Consider the following 25,519-nt stretch of genomic DNA (forward strand, 5'->3'; position numbering starts at 1 on the left):
AGATATTCTGTCCGATTTTCGCTTTACTAGACTATATGCTGATTACATATTGAGACGCTCTAGAAACATTTCTGCAGATTAAACAAATACTGGTTTGCGTCGCTAAATCAAGTACACCCAACAGTTCCTCCCCTACAATTGGCGGATGTGAGTGACGTCACCGAATCGCGCCAAAACAAGATCAGAACAATTGGTGAGAAAGAGTTGGGCTTGAAGGGATTCTGAAGAAATGAATAGCCGACTCCAGGAGATCCGTGCTCGGCAGACGCTGCGCCGGAAACTCCTAGCCCAGCAAGTAATTACCTTTATTCGGGATTTCTGTTTTTTCAAAGCAAAATCTATATTTCTACGAACTCTGCATGGATAGATAACTAGCGCCTGTGTGAGAGAGGAAGGATAAAATAAATAACATTGTATGTGCACTAACAGAATTGCTTTATGGGGGTCTCCTCCCAAAGAGGGTTATGAAGGTTATTTGAGAATAGCTATTGAACAGCTGTTATTCTTCTCTACACTCCTGTCTGACAAGCCAGCTGATAACAGACCTGTAACTTTAAAATGATTGGGAAGGTGTAGAGGTGCTGGTGTATAATATGTATTATTATAATATGTATTAAAACAAAGAACTCTATATATATATATATATATATATATATATATATATATATATATATATATATATATATATTTTAGTTTTGGTTTCTTTTGGTCCCTGGCAAAAAAGTTCTTTTATTACGGTTTCTGTTCTTATGCTTGTATTGTTATGTACAGGTATTGGACCCGTTATCTAGAATGCTCTGGACCAAGGGTATTCTGGATAAGGGGTCTTTCCATAATTTGGATCTCCATACCTTAAGTCTACTAAAAAATCAATAAAACATTAATTAAACCCAACAGAATTGTTTTGCATCCAATAATGATTATTTATATCTTAGTTGGGATCAGTTACAAGGTACTATTTTATTACTACAGGGAAAAAGGAAATCGGTTTTAAAATTCGGAATTATTTGATTAAAATGGAGTCTATGGCAGACAGGCTTTCCGCAATTCAGAGCTTTCTGGATAACGGGTTTCCAGAAAAGGGATCCCATACCTGTATAGTGAATGGCAAGGAATGGAAATATGTGAATGAATGCGTGAGGTGTTACCCAGGCATAGTTACCTGTAAGATTTCATACAGTGGTGCAAACCTTGTGCATTGGGGACTATAGTTGATATAGATGATGTCAAAAGCTGCATTATTTCAAGTGTGTTTTGCATTTGCTAAATTTATTTGATAAATACAGAACACTTGAAATAATGCAGCTTTTGACTAAATGGCCCTTCTGTTTGAATTTATCGTGCTGAAAGCCAAATCTAATGTATGAACTCTAATATCTGTTAAATGTGTTGTAACCCCAAATATAGAGTTTTGCTTAATGAAAGTCACTTTTCAATATACATCAATATAAAAAAAGTGTTGCAAAAGTGATTATCTCTGCTATACACACTGGAAATATCTAATTTATACATTAGAAAGACAAGGTGAAGGGGCATAAAGATGTTTTTTTAAGCACATTTAACAAAGTTGGTGGTCCCAGAATGTAATATTTTGCTAATTGTCTTTGTTTTAACGTTTTCTAAGCAAGCAGATATGAGTTTTACATATAAGTGGTTCTTTCATAATTTGGATTACAATAACTTAAAGGAGAAAGAAAAGGTAACTACTAAGTAAGCTTTATCAGAAAGGTCTATGTAAATACAGCCATAAGCACTCACAGAAACGCTGCACGGGATTTCCTGTCTCCTTTTTTGTAAACATGTTCTTAGGGTATCTGACTTCCTTTCTAAGAAAAATCCTTCATTCCTGGGGCCAGAGTCTGTGCAGTTCTCTCCTGCTTCTCACTCCCCCCCCACCCTTAGCAATGTGTAATCTGAGTTCCAATGGCTAGAGCTGCAACCAGGAAGCTATGAAGACCAAGCTAAAATGGTAGCTGCAATCTTAAAGAAACAGAGAAAGCTTGTGTATGCATGTATAAGTATATAATAAAGAGAAAGAGTTCACAGTGTATATAAACACCAAATACATTAATTATCATGGTGCAGCCATCAAAACACATAATACTAGTTACTTTTTTTATGGACAACTGATGGTTAAAACAAATATTGAACTGGTGATTTCAATTACACATGGAACGTTTACCAGGTCTTGCTGTTTCAATTCTGTTATCCAAGCCTCTGCATACTTGAAAGCAAAAATCTGGTTGCTATGGGTTACTAGACCTTGTTGCAATTACTCTTATTGGCTAATTTGAGCTGGTTTCAGTTTGGAGTTAAAACACTTCATAGAGAGCTGTAAGATTATAGTTTATGCCTTAACCCTTTTAACGCCAAGCACGTAGCTCCTACGTGCTGGCATTAAAAGGCGTTAGGCGCCACGCACGTAGGAGCAACGTTTTCTTTATCCTGCTCTCGTTTTCTGCGCTCGGTGCTTAATCCGAGCGCAGAGAACGATCGCAGGATAAAGAACCCCCTAGAGAACGAGCAGAGGGGGGTAAGTGGTGGCCCCTGGGGCGCGATCGTCCAGGGGCCCCACAGGAAATGCCAGCTCTCTTCCTTCTTCCTGCGCTCCCTCCCTTTGCTCCCCTCACTTCCTGTGCCACCCACTTAGGATTTTTGGTCGCAGAAGCTGCAGTCCTTGGGTCTGATGTCTCCCACCAGCGATCTCCAGCATCTTGACAGGGGGTAGGTGCCACAAACACACACACACACACATATACACACATATACACACATATTGCACTAATACACACTTATACTTACACTTACACACACACTTACATTTTTTGGGGGGTTCACACCTTCACAACACTCACACTTGCTTGCACACACATGCACATAAAACACATTTTGCCATGCGTACACACACACTTACACACTTATGTAATTTTGTAATTTTTTTTTTTTTTTTACTGCATCATTTTTATTCTTGCCATATGGATATTTTGTCTGCTGTATTTCAATTTGCCATCCTGTGTACCCCACATAGTTTGGTAAATCTATGCATATTGGGCATCAAACTGTTCAGTAGACCCCTGGCGTTCATACTTAGAGTGTTTTATGTTGGTACGTTACAAAATGTGGGGTACATAATGGGGCAACATGCAAGCTTTGTGCCGATTTTCAGAAATGTCACATAAACCGTTCAGTTTAGCATAGCTTTGTAGTTTGGTAGTTTGCAGTAGAAAGTTTTATTTACCCATTTTTGTTTTGTCAGAATGTGTACTTTCGGAAAATATATGGTTTTCTAGGGTCTTCGTACTGTTAGGGGGTCTTATGCCACATAATACACATACCGGGTGCAAAAATTGCATGAGCTGGAGCGTCTTATGTGAAAATTCATATGCACTATTTTTATTTGGGTGCCCCTGTACGGCACGTAGTTTGACCAATATATGCATATAGGGCATCAAACTGTTCAGTAGACCCCTGGCGTTCATATTTAGAAAGTTTTATGTTGATACGTTACAAAATGTGGGGGGTACATAATGGGGTAAAATGCAAGCTTTGTGACGATTTTCAGAAATGCCATAAAAACCGTTCAGTTTAGCATAGCTTTGTAGTTTGGTAGTTTGCAGTAGAAAGTTTTATTTACCCATTTTTGTTTTGTCAGAATGTGTACTTTCGGAAAATATATGGTTTTCTAGGGTCTCTGTACTGTTAGGGGGTCTTATGCCACATAATACACATACCGGGTTCAAAAACTGCATGAGCCGGAGTGTCATTTGTGAAAATTCATATGCACTATTTTCATTTGGGTGCCGCTGTACTCCGCATAGTTTGGTAAATCAATGCATATAGGGCATCAAACTGTTCAGTAGACCCCTGGCGTTCATATTTAGAGTGTTTTACAAATTGTGGGGGTACATAATGGGGCAAAATGCAAGCTTTGTGACGATTTTCAGAAATATTATAAAAACCATTCTGTTTAGCATAGTTTTGTAGTTTGGTAGTTTGCAGTAGAAAGATGTATTTACCCATTTTTGTTTTGTCAGAATGTGTACTTTCAGAAAATATATGGCTTTCTAAGGTCTTCGTACTGTTAGGGGTTCTTATGCCACATAATACACATACCGGGTGCAAAAATTGCATGAGCCGAAGCATCTTATGTGAAAATTCATATGCACTATTTTTATTTGGGTGCCCCTGTACGGCACGTAGTTTGGCCAATATATGCATATAGGGCATCAAACTGTTCAGTAGACCCCTGGCATTAATATTTAGAAAGTTTTATGTTGATACGTTACAAAATGGGGGGGTACATAATGAGGTAACCTGCAAGCTTTGTGACAATTTTCAGAAATGCCATAAAAACCGTTTTGTTTAGCATAGCTTTGTAGTTTGGTAGTTTGCAGTAGAAAGACGTATTTACCCATATTTGTTTTGTCAGAATGTGTACTTTCGGAAAATGTATGATTTTATAGGGTCTCTGTACTGTTAGGGGGTCTTATTGCACATAATACACATACCGGGTGCAAAAACTGCATGAGCCGGAGCGTCTTATGTGCAAATTCATATGCACTATTTTTATTTGGGTGCCGCTGTACTCTGCATAGTTTGGTAAATCTATGCATATAGGGCATCAAACTGTTCAGTAGGCCTCTGATATTCCTATTTGGGGTGATTTGCCTTTGTATGCAAGAAATTGTGTGAGATAAATGCAGCAAATTGCAACATTTTTAGGCGATTTTCTGAAATGTCATAGAAACCACTAACTTTAGGAAAACTTTGCAGATTGGTACTTTGGTGTAGAAAGGACTCTTTACCCATGTTGGATTTGTCTGAACGTGTACTTTCCAAAAATATATGGTTTTCAGGTGTTACCCTACATTTCTGCAGTTTCTATCCCACATAAAACTGCCATGTGTTTATGAATTAGGTAAAGGTAAGCCATGAAATTAGTGTGCACAAAGTATATTTTGGGGTCTCTAAGTGCCATGTGCTTTGATAAACCTATGTACAGTGGGCATCAAACTGCTCAGTAGACCTCTGGGGTTCATATTTTGGGTGTTTTATCTTGGTACATAATGACCTATAGAAAATAAGATGATGCATATTGGAGGTTTGAGGTGATTTTTGGAAAAAATCAGCAAACTTAGGAAACCTTTGCGGCTTGGTACTTTGGAGTAGAAAGACACAGGTACCCATTTTAGATTCGGTGGAATGTGTACTTTCCAAGAATATATGGCTTTCTGGGGTAAGCGTACTTTTTTGTAGCGTTATCCCACACAATATGATGTAAATGTGTTGATTTTGCAGGAGCTGAAATGACAGATCATATGGGGGTATGTTCACATTGGGGCCCCTACATGCCACATACTTAGGTAAACCTATACATATTGAGCATCAAACTGTTCAGTGGACCCCTGGCATTCATATTTAGGGTGTTTTATCTTGGTACCTAATGCTATGTAGGAGATAAGATACTGCAAACTGGAAGCTTTGAGGGGATTTTTGGAAATGTCATCAAAATTGCTAACTTTAGAAATGCTTTGCAGCTTGGTACTTTGGAGTAGAAACACATGGGTATCCATTTTAGATTCAGGGGAATGTGCACTTTCCAAAAATATATGGCTTTCTGGGGTGAGCATACTTTTTTGTAGCTTTATCCCACACAATATGATGTAAATATGTTGATTTTGCAGGAGCTGAAATGACAAAAATGGCAGATCATATGGTATATGTTCACATTGGGGCCCCTACATGCCACATACTTAGGTAAACCTATACATATTGGGCATCAAATTGTTCAGTGGACCCCTGGTGTTCAAATTTAGGGTGTTTTATCTTGGTACCTAATGCTATGTGGGAGATAAGATGCTGCAAAGTGGAAGCTCTGAGTGGATTTTTGGAATTGTCATCAAAATTGCTAACTTTAGAAATGCTTTGCGGCTTGGTACTTTGGAGTAGAAACACATGGGTATCCATTTTAGATTCAGGGGAATGTGCACTTTCCAAAAATATATGGCTTTCTGGGGTGAGCATACTTTTTTGTAGCTTTATCCCACACAATATGATGTAAATATGTTGATTTTGCAGGAGCTGAAATGACAAAAATGGCAGATCATATGGTATATGTTCACATTGGGGCCCCTACATGCCACATACTTAGGTATACCTATACATATTGGGCATCAAATTGTTCAGTGGACCCCTGGTGTTCAAATTTAGGGTGTTTTATGTTGGTACCTAATGCTATATGGGAGATAAGATGCTGCAAAGTGGAAGCTCTGAGGGGATTTTTGGAATTGTCATCAAAATTGCTAACTTTAGAAATGCTTTGCGGCTTGGTACTTTGGAGTAGAAACACATAGGTACCCATTTTAGATTCGGGGGAATGTGTACTTTCCAAAAATATATGGCTTTCTGGGGTAAGCGTATTTTTTTGTAGCTTTATCCCACACAATATGATGTAAATGTGTTGATTTTGCAGAAGCTGGAATGACAAAAATGGCAGATCATATGGTATATGTTCACATTGGGGCCCCTACATGCCACATACTTAGGTAAACCTATACATATTGGGCATCATACTGTTCAGTGGACCTCTGGTGTTCAAATTTAGGGTGTTTTATGTTGGTACCTAATGCTATATGGGAGATAAGATGCTGCAAAGTGGAAGCTCTGAGGGGATTTTTGGAATTGTCATCAAAATTGCTAACTTTAGAAATGCTTTGCGGCTTGGTACTTTGGAGTAGAAACACATAGGTACCCATTTTAGATTCGGGGGAATGTGTACTTTCCAAAAATATATGGCTTTCTGGGGTAAGCGTATTTTTTTGTAGCTTTATCCCACACAATATGATGTAAATGTGTTGATTTTGCAGAAGCTGGAATGACAAAAATGATAGATCACATGGGGGTATGTTCACATTGGGGCCCCTACATGCCACATACTTAAGTAAACCTATACAAATTGGGCATCAAACTGTTCAGTGGACCCCTGGCGTTCATATTTAGGGTGTTTTATCTGGTTACTTTATGACCTGTAGGAGATAAGATACTATAGACAGGAAGCTTTGAAGCAATTTTTAATACATTTCACAAATTTTGATAAAAACCAATAACTTTAGGAAAGCATTGTGACTTGATAGTTTGGAGTAGACAGACAGTTGTGCCTATTCTGGATTCCACAGAATCTGTTCTTTCTAAAAATGTATAATTTTCTTGGATAAACCTTATGTTAGTGGAATTTGTGACCTTGAAATCTAAAGTATGCAGCTTTATGGAGCAGTGCTTTGGAAATTTGGTAGTGTACTGCTGGGAGTTTTTGACCTATACAAGTGAGAAATCTCCATAAAACTATATATATTTGGTATTGGCATGTTCAGGAGACATGGGACTTTCCAAATCAGTTGTATTTTTGTGCATAAAATATTTTTTGTTTCTGATGTATGTGTTTATATTATGGAAAATATAATTTTTTTTCATTTTTTAGATATCTAGAAGCCTATATCTTGTTACAGAATTGTAATTACACAAAAATTCCACCATATTTTGAAAGCTTAGGTTGTCCTGAAAAAAACAATATATCGTTTTCCTGGGTAAACTAAAAGTCCCCCCAAGGAAAAGCCCCTAAAGTGAAACAGTGCAAAATGTTCAAAAACTGTCTGGCAGTAGAAGTTCCACTTTGGTCCAAAACGGCTGGCAGTGAAAGGGTTAAACTCTGTTAAAGAATAGAGACAGCTACACCATCATCAGCTTCTAAGGTTCCTTATTGAAATATTGTTATTATCATTTATACAGCACCGTTAGCTCCTGCAATGATTTACAGGGATACAAATACAATACGTAACAGTTTACTTACACAGACAAACATTTTGGGCAATGTAAAGCTTGCGAGTTCATGTAGAAGTCAAAGGGAATTGTGCAAGCAAAATGTAAATTATTTTCTTAATTTCAAATTTTCATGGTTTATTTATGATTGTTTTTTTATATAGGTACACATTTAATTTTTTTGGTGAGTTTATTCAAATAAGAAAAAATTAGATTTTTAAGGTTCAGTGATCCCTATTCTTTTGGTGACACTTTGTCACTTGGGGAGAAGTGATCCCCGGCAAACAACAAATTACTATGTGTGTCATTTGGAATAGCTACACGTGCCTATTAAAGAGAAACCAGCAGAGGACCCTTACAAATAAGGTTTACTTGCTGCACAACTTCTTACTGACTGAAGGAGTTAAACATTTCTTTACATATACTCGGACCAAATGTTAGATATGTGACTGGGGAACTATTGATCGTTGAGCAATATTTTTAATGAATCTACAGAAAAAATATGGCTGAACTAAGAATAAACCTGATTTTTTCTGTTACAGCTGGGAGCTGAAAGTGCTGACAGTATTGGAGCTGTGCTTAACAGCAAGGATGAGCAAAGGGAAATCGCTGAAACAAGAGAAACTAGCCGGTAAATCTAGATGCATGATTGTTTGCATGTGTTTTCTGCTTCTTCCCTAGCTTTCTGCAAGTGCACTTAACAGTTACAAATTGTTATCTGTATATTCAGTAAGGAGGGAAGAGAGCCTCTTTTTAAAGAAGGTAATTGTGTCGAAAGTGCCAGATTCATATACGCATACAATTCTCATTGATTATTATAGAAAGGAATCTGCAACATTTCTTTGCATTTATGATGCTGAACACAGAAGAATCACAAATAATGACGAGGCCCTTCTGTCCAATGAGTTTTAGGCTATTGGCACACAAGGTGGTTTCTTCACTGGTATTTCAGCCAGTAGTGAACTAGCCATGCTTTTTACCCTATTAACACTAATGGATATTGTCTGACACTGCAAATACAGGCAGTTATTAGACTGAAAATGTTTCAACACATGTTTTGGACCAAAAACCATGGTAACATCTGTCGGGTTAAAGTAGGGATCTACAGGGGTCATTTTTGGGTTTCTCTGCCAGTTATTAGACGCTAGTAGATAAAGTGCCCTATATACCATTTGATAGCTGTTTTTTTTCTTAAGTAATTGGCAAAAAGATCATTATCTCAGAATTCTTCCTTAGTATATAGGTCATGTGATACTGGGAGAAATCATACTACAGAAAGCCATGTGTGCCTACTGAAGTCATACGATAGCATTGTAAACAAAACCTTTGTGTTCATTTTATAAATGGCCCCATAACTTTGTACACTAAATGAGGGCTGATGTCCATAATTCTGATTTTATATTTATTTAATTCTATTTTGTGTTTAAGTGCTTCATATGACACATCAGCAACAGTTTCCAAACGCAAAATGCCTGAAGAAGGGGAAGCAGATGAAGAGGTGATTGAGGAATGTAAGGTAAAGCATTTTTTTTTTACTTTATCTATAAAGCTGTCTGTGGGCAATGCTTTCAATATAAGCAGTGGAGATAATTTCACTCACCTTGCACTTTAAACAGTATACTCAAAATTTTACCACTTTAAAGGAACAGTTCAGTATAGAAATGAAACTGGGTTAAATAGATAGACTGCGCAAAATAAAAAATGTTTTCAATATAGTTAGGCAAAAATGTAATCTATAAAGGCTGGAGTGGTCAGATGTCTAACATAATAGCCAGATTCCTACTTCCTCCTTTACAGCTCTCTAAGCTATTAGGGCGAAGACACACGGGGGCAATTAGTGGGTGCAACTTTTTGAAAAGTCACGCGACTAATCTGCGCAACGAAATTGCGTGCACAATTTGTTGCGGCGTCGCAATTGTATTCCATGGGCGGAAAGTTGCTGCGATTACTCGCAGCAGCTGAGTTAATTAAAAGTCGCGGCGACTAATCTCCCCATGTGCCTTCGCACTTTGGAGTCACTAACCAATCAGTGACTTATTAAGTTGGGGGGGGGGGGGGGGTTGCATATGGGACATATCTGTTCAGTTAGTTTGAATTTGACCTCCGTGCTCACAAACTAACTGAACAGGTATGTCCCATGTGGTCCCCCATAAAGTCGCTGACTAACTGAGGTTATAGAGCTGAAAGCAGGAAGTAGTGTTTTGGCCATTATGTTAGACATCTACTCACTCCAGTCTTTATAGATTACATTTCTGTAAATTAGAAATATTTTTTTTTATTTTGTGCAGTCTATCCATTTGACCTTGTTTCATATTTATACTGAGCTGTTTCTTTTAGAATATATTTTTGGACAAGAACAGAATGTTTTACACGCACACACGGCTTTACTATAGCACCCCTTCCCTATTGCAGTTACAGATCACAGTAACCTTCTACAGCTGGCCAAGCTGTTCTTTCCACAACTTTGGTGCAAGTGTGTGAGGCTAGTGTGCCCACTTACAGTATATAAATAACTTTATATTGATTTTATAAGGGGGCCCTTAGTGTGTAGGAGGCTATAATGGTGACCTACATTACGGCACAAAGTTTTTGAATACTGCTTACATCATAGAAAATGCCACAATTTACTTGTATTGTCTACATTGAGTATTGGCAGAAAAATACCAAATTTTAAGGCAACAGCCTTACAAAAAGCTCTTTAGCTTAGGATATTCAACCTGTAGAAAAGTGTGAAATCACAAATTGTTATATTTGTCAAGCAGTATGTGATTTAAGCATCCGAGCAATATCTATTAATCATAATAAGCTAATTGATAACAAACCTTAAGAGCACAGATCTAGTCCTATAAAAGCATATGAATTAGTTCTGCTTTCCTTTCATGTATAAATATATTGCACAGACAATAGTTTATGAGAAATATCCTTTGTTTTAAATGTTATGTTTTAAATTCTAACAAAAAATTATCTTGTCAAACTGTTCTTTGCAACCCATCTTAATATACTAATTTTAGACAAAATTGTTTCACTTTTTCACATTTAGGATGCAGTGGAACCACAGAAAGAGGAGGAAAACCTTCCTTATCGGGAAGAAATTTATAAAGACTCAAGCACTTTTCTAAAGGTACTTTTTTATTACACATAATACGTATTATACTGCCCACGTTCATTAGGTTTGTCGTGGTATTTTAGAAAGTAAAGCACAGGAGTTGGCATTGGAACATTTAGAGTGCTACACCTGCAGTTTTGTAAATATACTCATATTCATATGTTGACTTAGCTACATTGATGGTATCTCTTGCTGCATAAATGGGACTCTAGATATGTCTTCTGTAAAGTTAGCCTTACAGGGAGAGCTTCACGCAAAACCAATACAGCAGCTTAACTATAAATCTCAAAAAGAATGCACTGCTTAATAATGACTTTTTCTTTCAGGGAACTCAAAGCTTGAATCCTCATAATGATTACTGCCAGCATTTTGTTGACACAGGACACAGGCCACAAAACTTTATCAGAGATGTTGGTATGGTCATTTCATGCATTATTTTATGCAAGTTGCTAGACATAAAGTATCCATCTTGTTGCATTTGTTTCTATAAGCACAACTGTGCTAAGTTTGCAGATCTTTGTACCTTAAGTGCAACAGCACATGGGGCTATTTCAGATGCTTTAGGCGCCATAGGAATCTATTGTCAGAATTTGCAAGGTGAATAGTTTTTCATATTTTATCACCCGAGTCCCCCTTATAGGTTAAAATACAATTTTCTCAGAGCTGGCAAAAAAAAAAAAAAAGCAAGAGGGGGAAAAAACATGTGCCAATTTTTTTCCAGGCAAAAGTAAGCACTATTTAATTGATGATAATATCATAAATAATACTATGATCCAGGCACTCGATATTCAGTCTCATGGGTATATTTACAGCATAGTTATTTGTTAATTTCCTAAAAGTAATTTGTACATTACTAGGCTAGGTAAATTTGCTATGTATAAATCTCTAGAACACTGAAGTATTGCATAGGTATTCTGTTTGATAGCTAACACTGTTTCACCTTTTTCTGTTTAGGATTAGCAGACCGATTTGAAGAATATCCTAAACTTCGGGAATTAATCAGACTAAAGGATGAGTTAATATCTAAATCCAATACTCCTCCCATGTACGTGTGATTTATCAACACTAATAGGAACTCAAATGCATCATATTAGTACTCCTAGAAATAAATACATGAGATTAAAAAGTATATTCCAAAGAAATCAGTAGGGATGCACTGAACCCACTTTTTTGGGTTTGGCCGAAACCCAAAACCCACCCCAACAGATTCTGCCGAATCCTGAACCTAATCTGAATCCTAATTAGCATATGCTAATTAGGACCGGGAAGGTTTAAAAATAGCCGCGTGCGCATTTAACTCTTCTGAATGCTAATTGGCGTATACTAATTTATGCTAATTCGGATTCGGTTCCGCCAGGAACGTCAAAAAAAGGTTGGATTCGGTGCATCCCTAGAATTCAGAGATGAAAAAAAAAATACAAATCCATAAATTAAGTGAACAAAACAATATCTGATGGCCAGATTTACTAACATTCAAATTTTTCATAATTTAAAATAAATGTAAAAACCATGAAAAGCACTAATGCAGAACTTTGCCATCTAAAATCTGGCAAGGTAATGTAATGGGAGCTGTCCTAGGCAGATTGTAACAATCTTTATTTAATTCATGGTTGTAAAGGTTTTTGTGATTTTTTTTTTTATTTGTAAGCATGCTAAAATTCTTACAAAAACAAGGATTTTGAGGTTTTCAGATTCTTGAATTTTTTTTTTTTCCATTTGTATTTTTAAATAAATGAGTAGACATTTGTGCTTTTTTTAAAAAGTGACAAATTTAATTTTGCTAAATGCGCCTTCTAGTGTTTGGATTTTACACTGACACGGTTCTGGTGTTGGTAGCTGAGACTTGAGTAATGGGGCAATGGTCAACCATATAGAGAGTTCTGCATAACACTACAAAAGAACCCAGAGAGTAGTGCTGGGCGGTATACCGGTGTTTTTTTTAAAAATTATATTCATTTTGCACATACCGGTGTGTCGCGGTACTCACGTGCGGCCAGTCTCGCGCGCCTCCATGCGCTTTCATGATACAAAAAAGTATTTTTAATAAGCTCTCTAGCATGCATGCGTCATTCCCGGTGCAGATCCCGGTAGTTGAAGCTTAAGAGCCGGAGGCGGAAGTGCTTGGGATAAGGTACATGCCGGGACTTTGATGGAGCGCGAGAGAAATTTGATCGCCGGCAGCGCTTCATCCGTTACCATAGCAACCACAGCCGGGGCACGGAGGCATAAAGCGTGTGCTTACATAAGCCGGGAATCGGCTGGCAGCTGTGTGAGGCAGTACTGCTGAGACCGGCGCAATGAATAGGAAGAAAGGGGACAAGGGCTTTGAGCCCCCGACATTACAAATTATAAGTATCCTTCTTTATGGCCCTCTTATTGTGCCTATCAGTATGTGCTGTCATATATTATTTATTTGTGTGATACATTCCATACATACCTGGGGGGGCATCTTCTTATAAATCTCCCTCTAGCAGTGACCTGTGCCTCCCCGTGTGTCTGTACCTGTGCCTCCCCGTGTGTCTGTACCTGTGCCTCCCCGTGTGTCTGTACCTGTGCCTCCCCGTGTGTCTGTACCTGTGCCTCCCCGTGTGTCTGTACCTGTGCCTCCCCGTGTGTCTGTACCTGTGCCTCCCCGTGTGTCTGTACCTGTGCCTCCCCGTGTGTCTGTACCTGTGCCTCCCCGTGTGTCTGTACCTGTGCCTCCCCGTGTGTCTGTACCTGTGCCTCCCCCTGTGTCTGTACCTGTGCCTCCCCGTGTGTCTGTACCTGTGCTGCCCAAGATCATGCATGGAAAAAAAAAATACCGTCAAATACCGTGACACCGATATAATTTTGAAAAATACCGTGATATAAATTTTTGGTCATACCGCCCAGCTCTACCAGAGAGTATGTCTGAAGTTTAGCAAACGGCATAAGAGCTACCAAGTTGGAAAGTAGGACTTAAGCTGGCTATACATGCACCAATAATATCGAACGAAACCTCGTTTCGTACGATATTCGGTGCGTGTATGGCAAGTCGGTGAGTCTGCTGATATCGGTCGACTCACCGATCGGGCCAGTTAAAAGATTTTGACCGGGCGTCATAGAAGGCGCCTGAGCAAAATCTGCCGTCAGGGCTGAATCGGCAGAAGGAGGTAGAAATCCTATTGTTTCTACCTCCTTATCTGCCGTTTCAGTTCTGAACGGTTAGTGGCAGATTGTACTATCTCTCGTGCGACCGATGGTCGCATGAAAGATCTACAATCGCCATGTGTGTGGCCACCTTAAGAAATAGCTTTTTAGACAAAGTTCAAAGCATTGTATGGTGTAAATGTAACACTTACCACACCACAAAAACCCGCACATACAGTGAAATAAAATGTGGTTTCATGATATGTTATTTACTGGCAGGACCTAGGCATTTTGTTGAAGTAGAAGGAATTATTGATATGGCATATAACACATGGAAATCATACCAGAGAACCAGGTTCAGTCTGCTAAAAAAAAAAAAAAATGCTCCTTTGGCAAATGTTGGAGAATGTAAACTAATAATATGTGGCACTGCAAAGCTGGCACTTAAAGCTGCTATAGCTGGTTTTTTTTTTTTTTTTTAGTCCTTTGGGATAAAAAATATCAAAGAGAACAACATTTCAGTGTAAAATTGTTCTTCAGTCAAATTACAGACTTGGTCAAGATTCTTAATACCTTTTGGAAGGCCCTGTATAATTTTTCCATGTAGCGTGCCTGTCTAAAGATCTGGTTTTATTCAAAATGGGTTCAGGAGTTACATTAATAATTTGATCTTCAAAAGGCCGCTTGCTGTGACCTACAAGAAGCAAACTTGTTGACCCCAAATTTGTTCTATTTAAGTGGCAATTGATTTTATTTTTTCTTTTAAAGCAGCAATCAACCCTGTTTGCTTCAATTATAGATTTTTTACATTACAACGGCAGCCTCTTCTGCTACTTCTATATTAGTACAATTCTACATCCTGCCATATTGAAGGCTAATAGCGGGATGCCATTTCCCTTGTGCACTGAAAGCAAATTATTGTCTGGATGTGGTTTTTATTTTTTGCTATGAAAGCCTTTATTTATTTTTATACTAAAATAATGTTGGTCACCCTAGTTTACCTTTAGATGCTGAAAAAGTGGAGATGTGTTTTTTTTTGTTTTTTTTTAACAGTATAGGTAAGCCAATTAATTGGGTATTTAAAATCAAACACCTTCAGCTGTTATGAATCTGGAGTCCTATTATTATCATCATTATTATTATTAATGTAGTAGTCAACAATACTAATAACATTCTTATTATGAACAATAATTTTAACAATTGTTATTACTAGGGGTGCACCAAATCCACTATTTTTGGGTTTGGCCAAATCTTGAATCCTTCATAAAAGATTTGGGCGAAAAAAGTGACCAAAAGTTACATGATTTTATTACCAACCTATTCAATGACTTTTTATGTTAAATAAAGTATAACATTATTAAAGTAGTTTTAAAGGGAAAAAGTAACTCCCTTTCTCACATGAGTTTATTCAGTTGGGCATAAGTAAACTGCTAAAAATAAATACAGGTATGGGACCAATTACCCAGAATGCTTTGGAACTGGGGTTTTCCGGATAAGGGATCTTTCTGTTATTTAAATCTCCACAACCTTAAATCTACTAAAAGATTATTTAAACACTACATAAGCCTGATAGGAGTGTTTTGCCTCCAATAAGGATTAATTGTTTCTTAGTTGGGATCAAATACAAGGAACTGTTATTGCAGAGAAAAAGGGAATCCATTTTAAAAATTATAATTATTTGCTTATAATGGAGTCTGTGGGAGATGGCCTTCCCGTAATTCGGAGCTTTCTGGATAACGGGTTTCCAGATTACGGATTCCATACTTTTACGGATCCTACTTATATATATATATATATATATATAGAATATCTATCAACATGGCGTGAAGAAGAGTTGTTTTGTTTTTCTTTAGGGAGCACTGCCACCAATAAAATAAAAAAAACTTTTCCCAGAAAACAGCTAATTATTGTTTATTTTCCTGTGTAGGGCATGTTTAGTCTTGTTATAGTCCTGTAAAAAGTTGAATGCCTGTGGCTTTTATAAAGCTGAATTTCTCTTAACTCCTCGGGGGAGGGGGGTTATTACCATGTCTCTGGCTTTTATGAAATATCAGTCACAAAATTAGGCCATCTAAATCATGTTGAGGTCATGTACTGTATAATTCAATGGTAGCTGTCCTAGGCAAATTGCAACTTTCTTGATTTAATTTCAATTTCATTAGCGCAAACAAAAATTGCAAGAAACCAATAATTTCAAAGTTTTTGGATTCAGTTTCTTTTAAATTTTTTGTTTTTTTTATATTCAAATTTTTTAATAAATGAGTGGACATTCATGCTTCTTTTGCTTTTTTTTAAAGTGAGTATAGTCGAGGTTGAAGTTTGCTAAATCTGCCTCCTAATTATTGAAGAGACAAGTCTGCTTTATTGTCAGTATTTAACTCTCTGTATCTGCTGTGCAGCAAAAATCAGCCTCCTACCATCTACCCCCATTCAGTAGAGGAAAATATATATTTTTTCTTTTCCAAATATTCCGTTAGTGAAGCAGATTGTTTGTTTGTATTTGGCAGGTACTTACAAGCAGACCTGGAGAGCTTTGATCTCAGAGAGCTGAAGAGTGAGTTTGACGTGATCCTGCTTGAACCCCCACTGGAGGAATATTTCAGGGAGACTGGAATTGCAGCTAATGAAAAGTGGTGGACATGGGAAGATGTAAGTAAATCAAGAGAAGGATATCAAATTATAAATACATATATAGGTAATGGTTTTTGTAACAAATTTTAATATATGTTTATTTTCTTTGTACTCTGCATATCACAAAGTTCAGAATTCCATAGTTCCTTAAGTTATATTTAATTAATTAAATACTGCATGTGATGTATAAATATATATCTTAATGTGTGTATAATTATCTTCCAGCTATTTAGAATATAGGAAAAAAAATATCTACATCAATTGTAACCCATGTAGTAAAATAGTTGTGGTTGATTAAAGACCCACTAATTAATTTCACTAGTTGATTCCAGGGCAATGCAGTTTCCCAGAGAAGTATATCTTCCCTAGTACACTGTGATCCTACATAGTCCAGCTATCCAACAAACTGTTCATAGAGAGTTACGACTGTTGCATTACGTGGATACATTGAAAAATTCCCATTTGGGAACTGTAATCTGAGTCAAGGTAAAATCCTGTCTGAATCCTGTCAAAGGATTATATTGGGCTGCAGGACAGTACTGCATATTTCTAAAAGCAAAGGCATCAACACATATTCAGAATAAATGTCCCTTAACCACAATCACCATTGCTTTTTTCTGCATTTCCATTGCACAGTAAAGACAATTTTTCACCCTATTTGTTGCTCTTGTTTCCTGTTTGAACCTATTTTATAAGGAAATGTAGAAGCTTCAATGCACTGCAATGCCTAAAGTAAGGCTGGACTAAACCTTTAAAATATTTTGGGAGGAGGTTTCCTGTCTCGCCATCATCAGTGTCTATTCCTATTTGCTAATGGACATCTGTTGCACATTATAGTCACAAATCTTCTGTGCTTGTCTTCTGATGTAAGAGTCTGGGGTTTTATTGTATACACTGGGATTTTAGAGCTGCAATATAATTTCAGTGTTTCTTTACTAAATGAAATATTAAACATTGTTCTGTCATGCGCTGGTCCCCAAGCACACACTATTTTCAGTATTCTCTTTTCCGTCCCACCTTCCCTTCTGATTTAGATCATGAAATTGGATATAGAAGGCATTGCAGGCTCCAGGGCGTTTGTTTTCCTTTGGTGCGGCTCTGGAGAGGGCCTGGATTTCGGCAGAATGGTAAGTAATTTTCTATTAATCCATGGTGTGCAATTCCACCTGCAGGCTTCTCAACTGTTCCAGGATTAAATCACAACTGTGTTTTTTTTAAATGCAGGTGGATGTTTTATGTCAAGTACAAATTAAACACCAGATTTGCACAACAATAGAGACAGCAATGCCTGTTATGCTTGGTTTGTTTTGAGGATCAGAAAAACTAATTCAGGGTGACAGCTGCTTCATAGCACCGTCTACAAGCGTTACATCAGAGCTGGCTGTTTCCAAGTAACAGATTTTATATGCTACTTGCATTTAGTGGGGGAATAGTTTAAATTACAGGTACACTGGGTTATAAAATAGCTGCACAAGTATAAATGTCCATACACAGGCACATATACCTACGTTATTGCAGTAGAGGTTTAGGATCTATTACCTAAAATGCTTGGGACATAGGATATTCAACATAAGGGATTTTAGTGAATTATTAAGATTAATTAATCATCCTTATATATTAATTCTTAACTTCATCATCACATCACGTAAATTACCTCCAAACCTTCTTGTTAGGTGAATCGAATGTTCAAATGTCCATCCATCCACTAGGGTATTGAAAGACTACTATGTTCATTTGGTAGAGTGTTGGTATATTGTTTATATTATTATGCTGAATCGCAATAGAGGGCGATATTCCAATGTTCATACCAAATTTTTTTTTAAACTAGTTCCTTATATAGCTCCCCGTTCACAGGCACCAACATCATAGCTCCCAACTCCACTAGCAAGCAGACTTTCTTCCACTGACTGATTGGATAAATGCACATTGTCGCCAGTTTCATAGCAGAAAGCAAGGGCAAATCGTTGTGAGGGGCAAGGATGCACCAAAATTGAAATTGCTATTGAAAGCAGCATTTGCTGAACTCCTGGTTATGACTTTTTAAAAAATGTTGCAAAAGCCTGTCTCCTCCAGCTAGACAGGTCTGTCAGTCTTGCTGCCTTGTGTTACATTGTTTCAAATGCCAGATCCACCAGGGCAGAGAATAGAAAAGGACAGACAAGCACTACTTTTAATAGCAGTTATATATACAACCAACTTAAAAACCACTACATACTGTATCTATAATGAATGTATAATGCAAAGTGGCTTAGAATTGTGTTTTCTTTGATTAGGCAAAAAACTATTTTCACAAAAAGATTGGGCCAAATATTAAACTGTATCTAAAACCTAACTTGCATGTTCTGATTTATAAAAAAATACAAACATTTATTATCAGAAAAAAATGCCAGTATGGGCCTGCTGGTGGAGGCTTCCCCTCCACCTACCTTTCTTATAATTTAGATGGGCAAATGAGGAACACTGGTTACCCAGTGTTCCCTATTCTTAATACCTTCCCTATAACAGACAGACAGTAGGGACAGTAATCCGTACCCTGAGATCAAAGGATATTTTTTTAAAAAAAATTCAGACAAAGCAAAACTTCAATGTCTTACTGGAAGTCTAGAGAAAATAGTAAAATCCACCATTTTTAGCACTAATATATACAATTTGCAAAAAAAGAAAAATCCCCAACCTTTAGCAAATGGCCTTCTTAGTGTGAGTTTGCTGGCGTGTTTGTGTGTGAGTGGGAATTGTATTGTCCAGTAAGTGGGGTGGGGGCATGGCTATTTGTGGCTGCAGCACCAAATCTGAGCCCCTCTGTGTTTACTCCATGTGTAATTCACTTCCCGTAAAGTCTTGTATGTTCTCGCACTTCCCCCTGATTTTCACCTCTGTTGCTGTTTACCCCTCCTGCTTCTGAACTGTCTGCCAATATTTCTGTCAATATACACATTCCTAAACCAAAAAAACCTAGGTGATATAATAGTGGCCAGCCAGCTTTCTATAGAAACACTCATATAGGGTTTTTTTACTACAGATATAGGACCTATTATCCAGAATGCTCAGGACCAAGGGTATTCCAGATAATTTGGATCTCCATACGTTAAGTCTATTAAAAAATCAATAAAACATTAATTAAACCCAATAGGATTGTTTTGCATCCAATAAGGATTATTTATATCTTAGTTGGGATCAGTTACAAGGTACTGTTTTATTACTACAGAGATAACGGAAATCAGTTTTAAAATTCTGAATTATTTTATTAAAATGGAGTCTATGGGGAAACAGGCTTTCCGTAATTTGGAGCTTTCTGGACAACGGGTTTCCGGATAAGCGATCCCATACCTGTACCAGCTTGATTAGCCAATGTGGGCAGATCTTAATGAAGTCTTGGGGAGGCTAACCAGTCAGAAAGAGTTTCAAGCAGAGTATGTAAGTAGTTTGTCATGGGGTTGGTGCTCTATATTTACACTGCATTATAATACATATACAGTATGTGGTTTCTAAAAATATGTGGGGTTTTTGGGAGTCTTTATACAATTGGGGACATACTACCAGACCTGTACTGGGATTCAAAATAGGCCCTAGCAATTCTAGGACACAGAGGCCCAAACAGCCGCCACCAGCCTTCTACATAGTGACTGTCTTACAGCAGCCCCTCTGGCATTTGCCAGAATCCACAGATTGCCAGTACGGGCCTGGTCTGCACATTCTACGGTTGTTTTTTTTATTGCTTATGTGCTGCTCTTAGGATCAGAGGGTGTTAGCAGGAGTACATGAGCTTCTTCTGAATCCAGTGCATTCATTCACAGTCAACACTAACATGGAGGTTAATAGAAACTTCTGTAACTACCCAGAAAACAGCACCATATCCCATTAGCAATTTAGCTTGGTTGCTCCTTGAAATCTATTTGACGTGTATCCTAAGGCCTTAGTGTCATTTAGTCAGACATCCCAAGTCTCACAAAAGGATTGAACAGTGTATTGAGTATTTAATAAAATTAAAAATATATCTGTGAAAATATTTTCTTCTCTAAATGTCCTCTAGTGCTTGCGCAAATGGGGTTTTAGAAGATCAGAAGACATTTGTTGGATTAAAACAAACAAGGACAATCCTGGAAAAACAAAGACTTTAGACCCAAAGGCAATCTTCCAGAGGACAAAGGTATAGTGTTGTTTTACAGACACGTACTTTTTGTGTCACTGAAAATTTTGTGACCATGACCACATTTGTAGCCTCACTCATTACAAACTCAAGGCCCACATCTCCTGCAACTGGCTACATTGCAAGGTGAGGCAGAGGCTTAGGCATAATATGTTGGGTGCATGGGGTGGCAAAAAATGCAGAGCCCCCCAGAAAGCCAGTGTGACCTAGATCATTTCTAAACATGTTAATTAATATACATTAATATGACTGTCTTTGGTAAGCAACCTTAACCTGCTTCCTTAAAAATATACAAATGTTTATATAGTCACATTTAGATATTTATAAATAGTAAAGAGTCAATACATACCTAGTTATAGAATGGAGACCAGGCAATCCTGAATAGCACTTTTAGTTTCTTGGCTACATGAGATTTGATTTAACTATGACACATTTACCTGTAGGAATAATTCCATTTTGAGCAGCTTACATTGTCTATCCCAGATATTGATGCATATGTATGCACAATCTGTAAGAAATATAAAGCTTCTTAACACCAGTCTTGGATTGCGGAATTATTTTTCTAGCTTTTCAGCTGCTGCTTGGCAGTGCACATGCATATTGTTAGTCCCACAGAAGACAAGTTTCTGAACTTTTTTTTTTTCTACATTTGTGATGAAGTTTTCCAATAACTGGAAAGGAAAAGGGAATAGTTATTTATGTCATATGTTTAGACACCAGAAATGTTCATGTTTTCAATAGAAATTGCTACTTTTATTCATTGAGGCAGCATTAAGTTGAAATTATAGCCATTAGACTGACAATGCCATAACATCCTTTTAATTTCAGATTATTGTTCTATTTATCAAAGTCTGCATTCTCTGACTTTCTGATGAAGCTCTTCCCACACGAGCTCAGTTGATTGTGCAAGTTTAAAGACAGTAATCCACTTTCCTGTTTTTTCCCCGAATAGCTTTTGCATAAGTCAGTAGTATGTTTCACACTGCTGTCTTGCTGCATTATTAAATTTGCACCATTTACGCGCTAACCACAGAGATGGCGCAATGTTGTAAAAATCATAAACTTTTCTGGATGATTCTAGACTTTAGAACATTAGTGTACAGTGGCATAAGTACTGTGGGCCACGTGCAGGATTTGCTCCCAGGTTCTCCCTCCTCCCCAGCCCTTTCACCCACCATATACCTTTATGGCGGCTCCAGCAGGCCCTGATGCAATTGTACCCGCTGCACCCCTGGCAGTTACACCACTGTAAATATTTATTCTACAGAGGCTTCACAAGCAAATACCTACTTGTCTGGCCCTTGATAAGAGGTAATAGTCATCTTAATTTTTCATCTAACTATAATAGTAAAAGTCTTATATGCACCTTCTTCATTCTCTCCCATGTATTACTGGTTAAATATATGCATATATTAAATCCTATAATTGAAGCACTCTTCAAAAATGATATCTGCCTGAGGAAATAGTAAAAACAAATGAATAAGATTCTGCGCTCAGTACATAATAATCACTTTCAGATCTCCCCACAGAAATCTTGTTTGTAAAATGAAACAAAAGTAAGAACAACTGCCTGTTTTACTGTTAAATATACATTTTCCTTAGCACAAGTACAAGCATTATAATCACACAAGAGCTTTTAATTATTCTGTTTGTGGACGTCTATTTGCAGGAGCACTGCCTTATGGGTATCAAGGGAACAGTTCATCGCAGCACAGATGGAGATTTCATCCATGCAAATGTTGACATTGATCTCATCATCACAGAGGAGCCTGAAATTGGAAACATTGAAAAGCCAGTGGAGATTTTTCACATTATTGAGCATTTCTGCCTTGGAAGGAGACGGTTACACCTCTTTGGAAGGGATAGCACTATAAGGCCAGGTAAGGCTTCATCTAGAATGAGATTACATTCCTATTGCTGAATACATTAAATATATTGCGAATGCAATATTTGTGCTCTAACAATATAAAATGGCTGGCTCAGGGATAACCATATTGGCCCTTTATCTAATTCCAATGGGGGTTGCATTATAGCACATGTATCCACATCCGACAGGGAGGTGAGTGGACGTATAATCACGTGTGACAGGCAGCCTGGGATGGCAAATGTAAAAGCAGCTGTTTGTATGGCTGATGTAGATGGCAGAGAACACTGCTGCTGAATCTTTGCAGTGAATGAAACTGTTTGGTAATTGGACTGGTGGGAAATCGCTCAAGGCTATACTGTCCCACGGTGCTGTATAGAGAAGGTGAACCCTCAGTCTAATCTGAGTGTATCCAGGCAGCATTGTCTGCTTAATCACCAGTGTCCTTCAACTCTTAAGCACCCATAAATGGATAGGGTTGAGAAAATCATTTACCCACTGCGCATGCCACATATATTCACGCTGGTGTTCTTTCTTAGCCAGTTCTGTGCTTGTAAATTATGAACTTATGCCTTGCATTGAATAGTTTATATTAGTAAGCCAGCACTGTTACCTTAATACATTTATGGAACCAGTTCCCATGAATTGTTCTAATGCATTGCAATGGCAGTGGATTTATATTGGATAATTGTTTTGGATAATTTATACAAACTGCGCTTGTATTCAGACATTGAGTTTCGGCACAATGAACATTTTTGTTAGATCATATTTTAGATTTCTACCCTACTTTAATAGAAACATGGAATACGTGGAATACGTTATTGAAGTCACTTTTTCATATGGGAGCACCATATTTTGGTACATCCTTTGAGCCCAGTTTTTTGTGTTCTCTTGCTTTTTATTATTTATTATATTTTGGCTTTACACTGGTTCACACAGCCTTTGTAACTCACATTCTCTGTTATTGCAGTGTGCTTCTGTATTCTATATTTACTACACCAGATATCCTCGGAGGATGGAATCACAAGTCTGATATGCTTAGTGCTGCTGAGTTGCATGTCACAAAGTAGCTAATATACACAGTGTCACTTTTCTTGCAACTTATTTATTGTGACAAAAATACATTCACATTACATTCTGTGAATTTACAATCTGTTTCTTAAATATATTCCATATCTGGTATGTCATGGGAATGCAATGTGTGTTTATTGCCATGTGTTCCCCCCTACAAATGTTGCAATTTCTTACATCATATTTGTACTCATGTTAAATTATTTCTGCCTGTTCCCTGAATCTACCCTTTCATGGAGGCTCTGCTTTACAGTGTGTCAGAACAGAATGCCTAGGCTCTAGGGACTCCTATAAAATAAATGGAGATGATATACTTGGAGCAAACAATTTCATGTCATTGCCCAAAATCACTTCTGCTGGGAATAGGCTATACGCTATACAGTTCTTTGGGAAAACAGCTGGTGCCGTACTGAGTTTTATTTCTGTGCAAAATCCAGAAGTATTTATATGCCCTTGGTTGTGTATGTGTATAAATGTAATTGCTGCCACTGTAAAACTGTACACTCCTGATGGAAAAGTGTTTTGGTTTGGGATAATGAAAGAAGTCACTTCTCAGAGGCCTGGGCTGGGTTATGGAAGTCATTTGTGGCATGCAATCTGCTTGAGCTCTATAAAACTGTGCCCAGCTGTTGGTTAAGGTAGGTTCCACATCAGTCTGTCACCCTCCAGCTGCTCTTTAACTTCAAATCATTAGGACTGCTACCCTGGTGTATATGTAAACTTTTTTTTATGGTTAAATTATGTTACCTGGATGCTTTTGAGTCTGAGGCATCCATCTCAGCCAATGAGATTTGTTGCTGTTGGCCTGCAAAGTCTTAACTATTCAATCACCTTTGGTGTTCCTCATCTCTAATTTGTGTTTTGTTTATAGGTTGGCTCACTGTTGGACCTACTCTTACCAACAGCAACTTTAATTCAGAGACTTACGCTTCATACTTCAACACTCCAAACTCGCCTCTTACTGGATGCACAGAGGAGATTGAAAGACTGCGTCCCAAAACACCGCCACCTAAGTCAGACCGTGGATTTGGGGCATCGAGAGGAGGAGGCCGAGGCGGACCATCTGCAGGCCGGGGAGAGAGGGGCAGGGAAAGGAACAGAGGCAGTTTTAGGGGAGACAGAGGGAATTTCAGAGGACGTGGAGGACCACATAGGGGTGTCTTTGCCCCCCGCTGATTAAATACAAGGACAGGATTTTTTTATTTTGCACTTCTTCATGTGTTTGCTATTATTTCAAGGATAAATATTCTTATTACCCTGAAGATTGTGCCTCTATAATAAATTAATTTTTTATTTTAAAAAATTCTTGGCATTGGAGTTTTACTAGTTTTAAACTGTATATATAATGCTGACATATGCAGTGAGTCCGTTGGAAAAAAAATACATGAGACCAGTCAGTTGGCATGTAGTGCGTATAGTCTATTGCTGGCCTTACGCAAATCTGGGTATGGGACATGACCTTCTTATTGCATCTGGAGTTATTTATTTATTTACTCCTTGCCCTAGTCTGTCCTTCCACATGCTAGAGGGGGTGTAATTGCCTCTATGCAAGTTGCCAGTACAGGCACAGACAGATAAGGGGGTGCAGACTTGGCCACCTCATGCAGAAACAAGTATAGGATCCCTTATCCGGAAACCTGTTATCCAGAAAGTTCTGGATTACACAAATTCCATCCCCCATAGACTCCATTATAAGCAAATAATTCTGATTTTTTTAAAATGATTTCCATGTTCTCGGTAATAACAAAACAGTACCTTGATCCCAACTACAGTA

At 37.7% G+C, this 25,519-nt stretch overlaps 1 protein-coding gene across 1 annotated transcript; it reads left to right on the forward strand.

Moving 5' to 3' along the window:
• The first annotated feature begins 63 nt into the window (after positions 1-63).
• mettl14 (methyltransferase like 14) lies at positions 64-25,031 on the forward strand. The gene is given in 11 exon segments (NM_001007919.1): positions 64-295; positions 8,358-8,446; positions 9,244-9,331; positions 10,856-10,936; positions 11,248-11,335; positions 11,876-11,966; positions 16,540-16,681; positions 17,698-17,790; positions 20,694-20,810; positions 22,480-22,690; positions 24,617-25,031. Coding segments are annotated over 11 exon segments (1,371 nt in total). The 5' UTR covers positions 64-229; the 3' UTR covers positions 24,922-25,031.
• The last annotated feature ends 488 nt before the right edge of the window (positions 25,032-25,519 follow it).

Source organism: Xenopus tropicalis, chromosome 1 (assembly GCF_000004195.4).
Source record: "Xenopus tropicalis strain Nigerian chromosome 1, UCB_Xtro_10.0, whole genome shotgun sequence".
NCBI classification, from domain to species: domain Eukaryota; kingdom Metazoa; phylum Chordata; class Amphibia; order Anura; family Pipidae; genus Xenopus; species Xenopus tropicalis.